The 14315-nt window shown below is 42.0% G+C and overlaps 1 protein-coding gene across 3 annotated transcripts; it reads right to left on the reverse strand.

The window, feature by feature from the left end:
- Window positions 1-6589: 6589 nt before the first annotated feature.
- Window positions 6590-14173, reverse strand: mpv17l2 (MPV17 mitochondrial inner membrane protein like 2). Of its 3 annotated transcripts, XR_008572706.1 has the most exons (6): window positions 13842-14173; window positions 12626-12787; window positions 12235-12311; window positions 9841-9969; window positions 8252-8407; window positions 6590-8183 (listed from the first exon to the last, which is right to left on the reverse strand). XR_008572706.1 is itself a non-coding variant. In XM_054789948.1 (5 exons), the coding sequence occupies exons 1-5, from the start codon at window positions 14029-14031 to the stop codon at window positions 8303-8305; spliced, it is 663 nt and encodes a 220-aa protein (XP_054645923.1). In that variant the 5' UTR covers window positions 14032-14173; the 3' UTR covers window positions 6592-8302. The 3 variants fall into 3 exon arrangements, 2 of the variants coding, with proteins under 2 accessions (XP_054645924.1, XP_054645923.1); XM_054789948.1 differs by having other exon boundaries at window positions 6592-8407; XM_054789949.1 differs by lacking the exon at window positions 9841-9969 and having other exon boundaries at window positions 6590-8407.
- Window positions 14174-14315: the final 142 nt, after the last annotated feature.

The raw sequence follows: 14315 nt of genomic DNA on the forward strand, positions 1-14315 counted from the left end.
GCAGTATTGGACGGCTATGCTCGCTGTGTTTTATTTTTGTTTTTTTTAACACTGAGTTCCATTGGCGTCAATGCAACCCGGACTTCCTTATATGTCCAGCACCCCCGCTCTGCTTTGCTCTGTTCACGGTGATAACACGTCCAGCCATGGCTCCCAGGAAATGTTTGTTCGGGTGTGTCGAAAGAGGCAAGCAAGCTGTAAGTAACAATTTACCAGTGTCCAAACTGGGTTTATTTTGTGTAAGTAATCGGACAAAATGGGTTCAACAGCTGTCTGGAAGTCCTCGGGAGTGCTTGGGAGTGTGACCAATCACAGCGGAGTGGGCTCGGCAGGAGGCAGAGAGTCAATTACACAGACCGTTTGGGCGGGAGGCAAAAAACCACTGCAGTCAAAGAAACACTGCAGGAAGAGGTGCAGAGTCTGGGAGATCTAGAAAGCTTTCTGTGCGGGTTATCGTGTGTTGCTGCTCTATAGGAGTCCAGAACTCAACACAAAGGCCCAAAAATTTGTATAAAAGGTCCCCTTTAAAGTGCTGCCCCCGCAAGATAGTTTTCGTGGCATGTGTCGGCAGATAAGTTCCACACGGTAGACATGATTGTTTTTCTTTTGAAGGAGAGTGGGAGGACACGCTGGCCAAGACATTAGTTAGGACGAGACACTGCACGAAAGGATCGCTGCGGGCTGCAATGGTGCTAGCCACAGGTGATCAGCGTTGAAAGGCATTTATCGGCGTATGCCGATCATGTGATTTTTTTCACGGAAATCGGCCGATACCGATTGGTGGCCGATCAATCGAAGCATCCCTAGTATTTACCCTATACACACACTTCGCCCCGTTATTGCTGGCTTGTAACCACGTGACTTCGAGACTCGAGGTTTTAACTTGGGGGGGAAAACATTGAAATGTGGCTGCCATTCCGTTACCACCGGCTGCACAGATGTTGGACTTTAGATGATATTATGAAGGTTTACAGCTGAAAAGACAAGCCAGATGGTGTGTACGCACAACATCACATCACCAAAGTCAACATTTCAAACTATCTGGTGGCCCACACTTCCTTCTACATTGGCAAGGAGTTCAAGAACTACAAAAGTATGGAGGCAAGTCATTTCTTTACATTTGGTTTTAAGGCCATGAAAGACAATGTTGGAGTTATTCGTGCATCGGTGAGATATTTCTTCATCGGAGTCGGTTTCTGCGTTGTCATACAATTCGCTTATTTGCTTTTCCATATTCTCAGATATTTTGCTGTCATTTATAATTGGGCGTCTGCAGTTGCTTTAATGATGTGAAGTTTATGTTTGGCCTCAGTGTTTAGTTGGGTTTTTTCAGTTGTTTCCTGTCGGCCAGCAACGTTTAGATTCTGTAGATGGCAAACAATTGTTTTGCCATTTCTTGTCTATGGTAACTTGATTCTAAGTCTTCGCAGACATTTTAAAGTCTTCAGTTGCACTTTTGAGTTCCAACAATATTTTAACTTTGGTTTTAGTATCAATTTTGCTTGTTGGTCACTGCAAACTCGGGCGCGTGAGTTTTTTGGTTGTTTCTTAAACGTTTTTCCTTTTATGATGGACTTTTATGATGGACTTAGAAGCTCTGTAATAAATTTTTCCGAAATCCCCATTTGAATGAATGCATGCAGCCTTTTCGCTCTGATTGGACGTCTTGCTACGACGACACGTGTTTGCCCCCGTGTGCTTGAGCCCGTGATGACTGCAACCAGCTATTAAAATTAGGGTAGACCAAAATGGATCGATAGTCAATTTCAACAAGGGATTCCACTTGCATGTTTCAAACTCACCATGGGCACATCTTCAAGCCTCTCAAAGTCGGACCTCGGTGAATGGATACATTTCACCGTGGCCACTATCAGCACAAGGGCCAGGATGATGCAGAAGATGGAGATGATGGCTACAAGTCCAGGATTTTTCCTCAGCTCGCCCTTATCGAAGACCTGTGGGGGAGCTGAGAGAGAGACGGATCAACTCATAAACTGACAGATTTCTGGTTGTGTCACTTCAAAAAGTAGCACTTTATACTGAAAGGGCTTGAATCAAAACTCAAGTCATAACAGTTGTCTCATTATTATAAGACAGTAGGACCGTGTGATTTGTCCCTGCCAGTCTTCACAAAAAGGTACTGATCATATTAAAGAATGTGTAATCAAATGCAATGAAAGCAAAGTATATTGCATGTTGTACCCGCAGGCTGACCTTGGCTGCTTGTGTCGTGACGAGGTGTCACGTCTGTTAAAGCGGCTGAGAATGTCGACAGAAGAGGCGTGGTCTCGTTGGACGTCGGCCCGCTAACTGGGGTCCCAGTCTCCTGCTTCCTGTGGGGGGTTTGTGAAGGCCATGGTGACTCTTGTGACGTCACTGCAGGAGTGACTGCTTGCTGCTGTGTGGTGTCACTGGTCCGACCCGCCGCATTTGGCTTTGTTGACAAAGAGGTGAGCGTTATCGATGTCGTCTGTTTGGTTGCTGAAGAGAAGGCGGTGTCTAGAATTGAGCAAACAAAGATTTAAAAACAAAAACAAATCACTCAAGGCTGATGACTTTGTTGCAGACACTATCATACATGCGGAACAACTGGTGTGAAAATAGCGAAATTAGTGATTCCAACCTACTGTGCCGCATGTGCCATGAGAGATCATCAGGTGTGTTGGGGAGATTACCCAATTTCACTTGATAGGTCCAAAAATGATTATTTATTCACAACAAATCATATCTTGTTCTATCTATCCATGCCAGTGAGGAATAGTGACAGGCAGAACAATTCAATGCTCTTCCACTAGATGGCAGGAGGGAAATAGGAGTATTAGGGCCACATTGAAAGAAAAAATCGGAGATTTCGGGAATAAAGTCGTAACTTTAGGAGAATGAAGTCGTAAATGTATCTTTTTTTTTGTAAATGTATAACTTTATTCTCATAAATTTATGACTTAATTCTCGTACATTTACGAAAAAAAAATCGTACATTTACGAAAAAAATCATACATTTATGATTTTTTTTCTTGGAAATTTACATCTTTATTCTCGTAATAATACGTCTTTTTTTCTCATAAATTTACGACTTTATTGTGGAAATATCCAATATTTTTTTTCAATGTGGCCCTAATAATCAGTCTCGGGAAAACACTGGCCACAACACACTCGATTTCTCCATCAGCTCTTGAAAATCGGAGTAATAAATGTGAGGGTTTTTCTTCACTTTTAAAAATATGTTCACATTAACTTGCAATTCAGTAATCAAAAGCAAAGGAAGTTCAGCTATCTATCCAGACATTTTTTATACTCGTCCAATGAGGTCCATTTGGTCTATCATTCATACTTTGGAAACACTTGTTTTTGTACCGACCAGAGTTAGGTAGTTTTTCGTACCTCAGAGTGGTCACGTCGGAAGACTGCAAGCGAGCAGTCGAAACTGTCAGGTACGAAAAACTAACTAACTCTGCTTTGTAAAAAAAAGAACTGTTTAGAACAGAAATTTGTATACTTCTGGTCACCAGTCGTTCAGAGTACACATACAGTCCAGACAAACAACCAGGCAGGATGTCATTCCCGACCCAGAGATGACGTTGCACCCTTTTTCAGGCGAGAACCATGGACTCTTGGAGGTGCTGATTCTCAAAATATTACGACTTAAAAAAAAAAAGCCTTTTTCTTTATTTTGACAATATCGTTCTTCATAATATTACACCATTCTCCAAAAAATGACTTTTCTCATTAGATTACAACTTTTTTCTTTTAATATTTTGACTTCATTCTTGTAAAATCTCTGCTGATTTTTCCATTTTTGCTGTTGTTGGCTTGTTTTTTGGGGTTTTTTTTAGCTTTCTTGTTAAATTATATTTATAGAATGTGCCATGGGCCACAAATGGCCCATGGGCCGCATTTTGGACACGCCTGTGTCATAGTCTCCAACATGCATGTTTTGGGGATGTGGGAGGAAGCTTGAGTACCTAAAGAAAACCCACACATGGAAGATGTACGAACCACTACTCCACCGTGCAGCCCACCTCAAATATTCAGTGCGCTAACTCATATTTTCAGGTCGGAGGGGTGACTTCCAACTGATGTTTCAAGACTGCAGTCGGATTTATTTGAAATTTCCGGTCTTTTTGTTTCTCGATTATGATCATGATGTTCTAGTTTATCCCAGAGGTGTTTGATGGGCTTGAGGTCGGGTTTCTGTGCAAGTTCTTCTACTCCAAGCATGTCTTTATGGACCCCTTCCTGCTCTATGCACTGGGGCACTGGAACAGAAATGGCCGTCCTCAAACTAGGATAGAAAAGTGTAGAACTGCTTAAAAGGGTCATTCTTGACTGAAGGATTACGATTCAGGGGGCAGCACACCTGATGGATTAGTTATTAGATGAAGATGTGTACCCCAATGATGTTATATATTATCTAGTCTACAGCAGGGTTTTCTGTTCACCCCAGACTCTGTTTACTCTCTCACTGTAGGAACTAAAACATTTTCTCACTACTGAAGTTAGAAACTTCTCAGGTTTCCAAAAAATATTTGTTTTGATTTATTTGTCTCAAGCTGCCACGCCTCCTCCTGCAGTGTTGTGACACCTTGAACGTCTTTGGTATTGAATGAGTTAATGAATAAATGGTTGCTGTTTTGTGGTTGACTATTGCGTATTGTTTAGTCAAAAATTATTGAGAGACAAAGGTATATGTAGTATTATGGCCACTAGGTGTCAGTATTATTGAGACATGACGTTAGATTACCATCACGCTGCATGGAGTCAAGAAGTTCTCCTCCCGTTCAGTGTGGAAGTGGTAAGTTTTTGGCTTTGCTGTTCCTTTTCCCCACTCCATTTTAAACCATTTGTTAAATTTAGAATTTCCAGTGTGCTTTCCTAAAAAAAAAGGTTTAAAAATGCTTTTAAAGCTCTATTTAAAAAAAACAACACAAACACGCCTATCCGTTCAAGAGGTAGAAATGTGAAAGGCCGACTTACCCTGACTGATGGTCACGGGCAACATGGAGATGAGTACAATCAGGTACATCACTGCTGGTGGCATGATGAGAAAGGAAAAGACTAGCAGCCCCACCCCCAGCACACGTACACACACATCCTTGAGAGCAGGATGCGCTCACTGTCTGCTGTCAACATTTGGACAATCCAAGTAATCTCCTTGAAGCTTGTTGGTCAATGTTTGAACAGTATCTCAAATGCCACATTGACTCATACGAAGGAGTACTCTTAGCTTCCAACACAACCTATCGCTTTATTATTGCAGATTCATTTCCGTTATTGTTTACTTTACTGTCCAGGTATCATACTCACCAAATGTGGCCCGCCATGTCATTTTATGTGGGTCTGGAAGTGATGCAGGTTGTGCTGAATGTGCAATGGTGTGAATAAAAAAAGGGGTGTGGCAGGACAGCATAGTTATTAACGTGGTATTTTTATTTTAGGAGTGACAGCTCTCCGCACTTTTTGTACAGCAGGTCACGCCACGGTGCGTCTTCACAGCACGGCACGAAGGACACGTCTCAGGCCATGTCCGCCCGCACGTGAAAATGCAGTTTCTGTTGTGCACTTTGGCCATTTGTCCACACGCAAAAGGTTTTGACAGTAGAGCTTTTGCTAAACTGCTTGAACAGTGCCGAGCTGTGTCAAAACACGAAATAGTGTAAATTATATAAAGCAGGGATTCTCAACTTGTGGCTCGTGACCCAAAAGTGGCCGTGTGAGGCATGGGGGACGATGGTCGCAAAACTTATTTTCAGTTCTGTTCCCTGCTTGAACAATGCTGCAGCCAGCAACTCAATAGTATATCAAATTGGGGGTGAGTGGAAAAAGAAATCTTTTCTCTCAGGGGGAGAACCCCTGTACTGTATTAGACAAAATGCCAAAACGCACAACTGTATAATATTGGTTGGCTTTTAATGTCATTTGGTCTTTTTCATGGCATGTAAAATGATAAACATTGGGAACACTTTACAATAAGGCACAGAAAATTACAGTTAATGAGGAACAAACCTACCTTACCATAACCACTAATCATTAGTTACTCATTAGTTCCTGAGTAACTACTCTAAATGTACTTTATGTGCCTTACTTCCTCAGTAACTACTCTACTCATTAGTTCATTAGTTCCTCAGTAACTACTCTAAATTGATGTGCCTTAGTCATTAGTTCATTTGTTCTGCATTAGTTCCTCAGTAACTACTGTATTTTTGTGTACATATTGTAAAGTGTGACAAATAAATTGCACAGTCATCAGTAACACTTTACAATAAAGGTACACAAAATTATATTTAATGAGGAACGAACCTACGTAACACTAACCACCAGTCATTAGTTCCTCATAAGTTCTTCATTAGGTCCTCAGTAACTTGTGTAAATTTATGTGCCTTCGTCATTAGTTCCTCAGTAGTGTAAATGTATGCGCCTTAGTCATTAGTTCCTCAGTAGTGTAAATGTATGTGCCTTCGTCCTTAGTTCCTCAGTAATGTAAATTTATGTGCCTTCGTCATTAGTTCCTCAGTAGTGTAAATTGATGTGCCTTAGTCATTACTTCCCCCTAGTTCTTCATTAGTTCCTCAGTAACTACTGTATTTTTGTGTACCTTCATTGTAAAGTGTGACCCCAGTCATCAGCTCTCTAAAATGAATAGTCATTTTCGGTAGTAAACAAAGATATTTATTATATTTGTCACTTTATGTGACACAAAGTGAGCGGCATGATACGTTACAACCTCTGCAGTTACATGACTGCAGTGAAAATACAGTAAAATACATTTACACTTAACATCGTAAGTTTGGCATCATGAAATATCAACAATCTGACGATTAATACAAATAAACTGAATCAAGTATATAAGTTATCATGAAGAGACGATATCAATGTGCAGGCATCTTTCTCAGCTTGAATGGAAGACTGCTATTATTTACGACTACTTTTTTCCAGCAACACAGTGTGAGCTCCATGTGATGACAAAAAATGTAAATGATTATTTGTATGTCATCCCGTTCCACTGAATTTGTTTAGCGTAGCACGATGGCGCAGCCATGAAGTCGCTCTTTTAGCTCACGTAAAAGTTCCGACTTCAAACTGCTTTTGAGTCTCCAAATGAGAAAAAAAAAAAAAAAAAAAAGATTTACGATCAATAATGTTCACTGTGATTTTGTCATTGTGTCATCACGTCACGGTGCAGAAACATGACACCAACTTTCTACTGGTGGAAAAAAACTGTCAGCGATTCAAAGCATGAACAGCCGTTTGGTTGCAGAGGGGGTGGGGGTAAGTACTGTAAGCCACATCATGTGGCCGAATGACGGAAAGACGTATAGAACGGCTTTGAAGGGCCAGCACAGGCCTGACCTGTCCCTCTGGATGATCAAGGTGTTTTATTTAGCTTTCTTGAGGTGGACAAAAACATTTTTTTAGAATGGGACACATTTGTTGTTGGGTACATATTTAGTCAGTTGTAACTGCCTGCCTGGCTTTGAAGGTAAATTAGAGATTTTATGTTTGCATTTATTATTTCAGAAATTATAAGAGTTCATTACACATTTTTCCGACTTGGATTTTAGGTTTTTGGGTGATTCTAGGCCCAAAGTATGAAAACACAGGTATGTCAAACTGAAAAAATAACTGTCCAGTCACATACACGAGACTGTGCCGAATACAAGGAAGCTAACTGAGGCAAGATGTAGAGTTTTTTGATTGAGATATTGAGGCAAACGCAGAAAATGACATTCATGTTGGCTCAATTTAATATCTTGATGAAATTGGGTGGGACAGTGAGCTTTTTAACTGATAGTAGATAGGGTACATTTCTACCCTCTATTAAAAGTGAAGATTTTGTTTAAAATCTAACATCATTTTTGCACAGATTGTAGTTACGGTTTGTACAAAATCCTAGGAAATTCTCTTGAGGACGGGCTCCCAGGGTTGGGCTTGAAAAGTGTGTACCTTCAAAACAATGCTTGCTATAACTTCAAACAATTTGACACAACCATTATCAGTCACAGTAAAAAAAAAAAAAAGAAATGCCAGTATAGTTTTGCACAGTTTAAATATAACTCACAGTGACTAGAGCATCAAGTTTAGGGTTTCTTCCTTCCCAGCACATCAAGTAGTGCTGCTGTCCTGTTGGGGAGCAACTTCCACAGGCGGTGAAATGACTCTTCTGTTTGTTTTGAATCCCTGAACACCTGCACAAATGCATCACGCTGTCTGCATAAACATACATAGCGACCGGCGTACGATTAAAGGGTGCAACCTTGAAGCTCCGTGCGGCAACTTTTATCTTCTGGGAAGGACAGTTTGTCTTTCACCAGCCACTTTTCTCCTCCAGAGGTTTGGATGGCGGCACAGCTTTCTGCTGCACATCGGACACACTGCTGTCTGATACCAGCTCTGAGGGCTGACTGTCAACCTGCCAACACAAGCAATACACGGACAGATAACATTAATATAGGCGGCCCTTCTGTTACGACGTTCCGTGGTTATGAAAGTACACCCCATAATTATTAATAGAGTACAAAAAGAAAAAGACAACTACTGGTGGGGTAGAGAGAGATGCATTGATTGACATTTTTTCCACATTCGATCCGATACGATTCCGATACCACAGCTCTGTTTACTGCTATTATATTACTACCAGAATGACAAAGACCTGGTCAATCGACAATCGTTTTATTGAACAAAACAGGTTACTGTCAGTCACAACCACGCCAACAGAATACCAGGAAACGTAGCCAGAGGAATATCAGCCAACGTAGCTGCCTCCACACATGCACGCGCACAAGCGCTCAGCCAGACACGTTTACGGCTTCAGACATTCAACATTGCACATAACTTCCGGGCCGCTGCATTATCATTTATTGTGGCGACTCCAGTTTTTGGAGTGTTGTGCCTGTGTGGCCGTGACAGTGAACGCACCAGGCGGAGCATTTGTGGATGCGTGTGTGGCTACAGTGCATGTGTGGAGACGGCGCCGTTCGCTGATACTCCTTTGGCTATGTTTGCTAATATTCTTCTTGCTACATTTGCTAAAGCACACACGTGGCTCACCGATCGGAAATCTCCACAGGTGGTATGGGAAACATACAGTACATGAATTAGGCTGATACTGGATCGGATCGGCCCCATGCCTAGGAAGAATATGCAGGCGGAAGAATATGTCGTCGCGCGTCACTACACCGAGGAAGGACTTCACTTTTGTTCTTTCTTGTTAAGGGTTAAGGTTAGGCTTAAGCATGAGGCAGACTCCTCTGATGGCACTACACCAAAGAAAAGGAAAGTGAGAAGTGAAGTGGAATTAGACATCATAAAATGCCGAGAAAGTGGAGAAACGCAGATCAATACTGCGACCATCACCAAAAGATCTTCGAACATGTTAAAGGATATGTTCCGATGAAATGGACTCTGATAACTAATCAGCGGCGTGGTCTCATTATTTATTTACTTATTGTCAAACTGCACACTGCCAATGAGTCATGAATGTGTTAAATTGTAGTGATTGTATTAATGAAATGGTAATTATTTAGACATACATATTTTGAAGCACTCTGCACTTTAGTTGCTTCACAGCGTTCATGTCTAAAGAATCTCTCTCTGACACACACATGAACACAAACTCTCTGTCTGTCCCGTTTCTGTCTTTCTACCCCACACACATAAACATAAGTCATCTTTGCAAACAACTGATTTCTCCCCATTTGCATGCCTTCCTGCTGACACTGTGTATCGGGGAAATCTCGGGGCTCTAGGCAACTGCTTGCGTTTGCCTAATGGTAAGTCCGCCCCTGCTCATTCCTACCTCCTGTACAAGAAAACAAAAAATTACAAAGCAAATGGCCAACTTACTCTGTGTTTGAGATAGGAGAGGTAGGTGTCCCATCCCAAGGTGATGGTGTTGACGTACACAACACGGAATTTTGGCGAGAGGAAATAAAAATTGACCATCTGAGCCGCGGGCCAAACGCACCAGTCAGCCTGCCACAGCAAGGGGAGCAGAGATTAGCATAGGATTAGGCGGCGCAAACGTCGTTAAAGCAGCACGTCACAAGCCAAATGTTGGTACACAAAGACGCACAATTTATATGTGGAAGTTGCTCTGTCAAAAATCGGAATTTTTCTTTTCACAAATTTGGGAATCCAAAAGTGACCATAATCTTTTTTTTTACGCAGTAAAGTGAATCATTTTACATGATCGTCGTGAGAGACAATTCCTTATGATCCATGGACAAATGTCAGTGGAAAAGAGACAAATGGTAGGTTTTTAAAAAGTACAACACAAGCTCCAAAGCACACAATCTGTTCCATGACGCTGGTGGATTTGTTCAGGCAACGTTTTAAGTCACAGTTCAACATGACCAACTGGCACACTAGTAGGGTTGTAAACCTCCTTGTGATAGGCAATTCAATAGGCTTCTAGATACACCATTGAAAAAATATTTATTTTAAAAACACAATGGTTTGATACGATTCAATTGCATACGATTCTACGGTTCACATTTGATGATGTAGATATTAATCTTACATTATAAAATAAAGACGCATGGCACTGGCAAAAGTAAAGTCAAAAGACAACAACAGAACATGTCAAGTTTATTTGCTTTTAGACACGGGCCAAAAAAGAATGAATACCTTTTTGTTTGATGGGATCAATAAACAATATCCATCCATCCATCCAGTTTCTATGCCGCTTATGCTCGTTAGGGTCGCGGGGGTATGCTGGAGCCTATCCCAGCTGACTTTGGGCGAGAGGCAGGGCACCATTCACACTCACATTCATACCTATGGACAATTTAGAGTCGTCAATTCACCTAACATGCGTGTTTTTGGTACAGTATGTGGGAGTACCCGGAGAAAACCCACACACCAGGAGAACATGCAAACTCCACACAGAGATGCCCAAGTGGAGATTCCAACAGGTCCTCCCAATCTCCTGACTGTGTGGCCAACATGCTAACCACTCTGCCACCGTGCGGCCGAGTCCAATCAATATTAAGAAATAAATAAACAGAGCAAAGCCCCACAAATAATGACACATTTCTTCAAAAATGTGTCTGAGCAAAGATAACTAAATAGCACTATTTGCCACATGGTGCGATGTTAGGTTGGAAAGTAAACAATCCCATACTCAACATGACCTAACAAGCTAAGTGGTTAGCGCTAGCACATTGCTACTGTTGACATCCTTTCTCACCTTCCGTCATGCTAAGCTATGGGCGCAAGCGCGACAATTGTTTTGCCGGCAGCCAAGCCGCGATTAGTCGACCCAAGTCATAATTAGGGATGTTGATATTTGCTTTTTTACCAATAACCGATATGCCGATATTGTCCAAATCTCAATTTCTGATTCCGTATATCAACAGATATCGATACTGATGTGTGTAACATCACATACAGTATCTCCTAAACTGGACTGGACTGGACTTATTACTTATTGTGTATTATTATTATTATTATTATTAATGATGTACTGTTTATTGTACTACAAATTTGATATTTATTTACAAATTACAATATTTATTTTTGAATTTATCCTTATTCTATTTTCTTATCTCTCATGTCTTGCCTTGTTTTTTTACGTCCCGCATTGGTGTGATTCCCTTTCTACCTAGTGATGTCGAGGAGGCAGAGTAAATATGAAAGTCAAGCGGCTAGCACGAAAGTGGAGATTCAAGCCTTTGGTGCCTTCTATCATCATGGGAAATGTGAATTCACTACCGAGCAAGATCGACGAGCTGGCAAGAACGTCAAGACCTTCAGGGAGTGCAGCTTAGTTGTGAGTCACTGAAAGGCTAACAGCTAGCGTCCCAGGTGCTAACGTGGAGACCGGGCCGACTTCAGGGCAGTCAGAGTGTACAGGAACAGCCTGTGGAATGTGCAAAGGGGGTGGGCTTGCACTGTATGTGAACAAACTGTGGTGTCATCCTGGCCATGTGAACATTAAAAGGTCCATCTCGACAGCATTTTTTTAAAAAATCCCCTTTCATTATCGGGAAAAACCCAATACCAATATCTCTGAGGCCGATATTATCGGACATCCCCAGTCATAATTGACCATGAGGGTTAGTCGATGACAATTTTTGTAGGAAACGAGAAAATTGCAATCCTTCCCATTTGGAAAACAGGTCTTCATGTTCATAGAGTGCTTGTGTCTCAAACACAGCAATGCGCATACAATTAGAGACTTGTGAAACGTTTATGGATCCCTGTGCACCGTCTCTGAGCCCGTCCACATGCACTTACCTTGTAAAACTCCCAGAACTTGTCTCTAAACTCCTCCCATCCGTCAGATAAAGAGCGTCCCTCTGCGACACCCATACCTGCAATGCACGCAGGTGTCAGTCAGCTGTGCGTCACCAGTGCGCTTCATCAAGACACACTTGAGATAAGATCCACACTTGGAGGTGACCGGCGGCCGCAAACAAAGCATCAGTCAAACTTATCACACACGACCTCTGAATTCCTCCTGATATGAACACACGTCATTTTTGTTTTACCTCACCTACAACTTCCACCGCCTTTGACCCTGTTCGCCAGCATGTGAGAACGTCCTTGAGAAAGGTGAGAAAACACCACTTTGAATGGCGCAAAAAGGCGCCGAGCAACAGCAAACAACAAAACGAGGTTTCCTTACCTAAAAAGTACCACATGCCGAGTGTTGGCGATGCAATCATCTGGTCCACCAGAACTTTCTTCACCACCGTGTTCAGAGCGTAGCCCACAAACCTTCTGTCGAGCCAAGTGTACCAAAAGTGCAGCACTGGTCCCATGGAGCAGCCCACCACACACATACGACCTTTTGGGAACAAGAAAAAACTCAAATTTACTGACTGTTTTTTTTTTTTTTTTTTCAAATTTACATTTCGACTTTGTTTGCTCCTGCCCTTTATGTGGACTTCAGCTTTACAGATGCCACGCCTGCTCTGATGAATATAATCAAACTGAATACAACAGGGGTGCCCAAACTTTTTCCTTCATGAGCTGCATACTTAACAAAAATAAATTTAAAACCAAAAGGAAGCTCTGCCACTGTCAATCACTGCCAGGCAAACAATATACCTGTGTGATGTCACGGCCAAGTTTAGAAAAACTCGCTGGCGGGTGTTTGATAATCACAACTTCATTTCGCTCCTTTATAGCTGCTTACTGACGGAAGACAGCAGTATGACAAAAACCTTTTATTCAGTGAATACTTTTACCTTTTTTAAAAAATTTTTTTTACTTTTTGGTGTCACACTGCACAAAAGGTAGCAGGAATGGCAGCGTGTGTGGTGGTATTGGCATCCACGGTAAAACAGGCGCCCTAGGAAAGGTCATTACAGTCACACGAGCAGCATCACCATTTTGGAAAGAGGGTCGATTTGATGTGCGGCTCTTATTTATTCAAGTTGACAACGCACCCAGCAATGACTTGGGACATGGAGGCTATTAGAGGGGTATACTTTCGAACCATTTAAACGCGCCCACATCTTCAGGTTTGCATGCATTCCAATCTGACTCTACAAAAAAATAACAAAGCATCAAAATCGATTTAGCTACTAATCTTGTGTATAGTTAAGCCTGATCTTTGACACAGACCCCCAGGCCACCTATGTTTTATAGTCGTTTTTTGTCCTCTAGGGACCCGAAAGGGTCTGTGTTGGCCTGGGTTGACCTAGGAACACATTTTAATTTTTCATTTTATGTTTTTTCATGCAAAAAAAAAGTCTTAGGAAAAATCATTCCATATGGCGTAATACAACCAAAGTTACAAGCAAAAAATTACCTGCAAAGACAAAAAAAAGTCCTTAGAGACCCCAGAGGTTTAAATGTAATAGCCTTTGTCAGTGTCTCCCCCCTTGTCCTCTCACCTGTCCTTTTCCAGTCTCTGACTCTGGCCGGATCTTTGTGCGTTTCCCAGCTCTGTTGCAGGAAGTCCCCCATGGCCAGCATGCCTCCTCCGCTCAGAGTGTTGGTGAGGAGCAGGTAACGGCCCTGGAACAGCTGCCGCCACGAGAATCGTATGCGGACCACAAACTCTTTTCCCGCCCGGGGAAGCATGTCGTCTGGGCCGTAGACAGACCAATGTCATCAATGAAAGTCTTTTAAGGGCGAATTCGAAGGACAAAATCCAGAGTAAGTTGCTGAAATTGAACGTTTTCAATGACAGGACGTGACATATGACGTTATGTTGCCGAATGAGTCGCAACAAACAGAGGAAAGCAATCAAGAGAGCGTGCCGCTGTTAAAGGGAGCAACTAAATGCTGGTGCGCCCCCTGCTGGTGTGGAAGAATACCGTTTTCACAACACTGCATGGTTGTATGCCAAGTACCGCACAATACCT

This window comes from Dunckerocampus dactyliophorus, chromosome 10 (assembly GCF_027744805.1).
Source record: "Dunckerocampus dactyliophorus isolate RoL2022-P2 chromosome 10, RoL_Ddac_1.1, whole genome shotgun sequence".
In the NCBI taxonomy this organism is placed as follows: Eukaryota; Metazoa; Chordata; class Actinopteri; order Syngnathiformes; family Syngnathidae; genus Dunckerocampus; species Dunckerocampus dactyliophorus.

Bases quoted from the DNA above. Each gene is read 5' to 3' on its own strand.
- mpv17l2 (XM_054789948.1), bottom strand. From the start codon at position 14,031: ATGCTTCCCCGGGCGGGAAAAGAGTTTGTGGTCCGCATACGATTCTCG. The intron at 12,312-12,625 runs GTAAGGAAACCT...CGTGCATTGCAG, and splicing joins CGGCATGTGGTACTTTTTAG to GTATGGGTGTCGCAGAGGGA. The intron at 9,970-12,234 runs GTAAGTGCATGT...TTGCTGTGGCAG, and splicing joins AGTTCTGGGAGTTTTACAAG to GCTGACTGGTGCGTTTGGCC.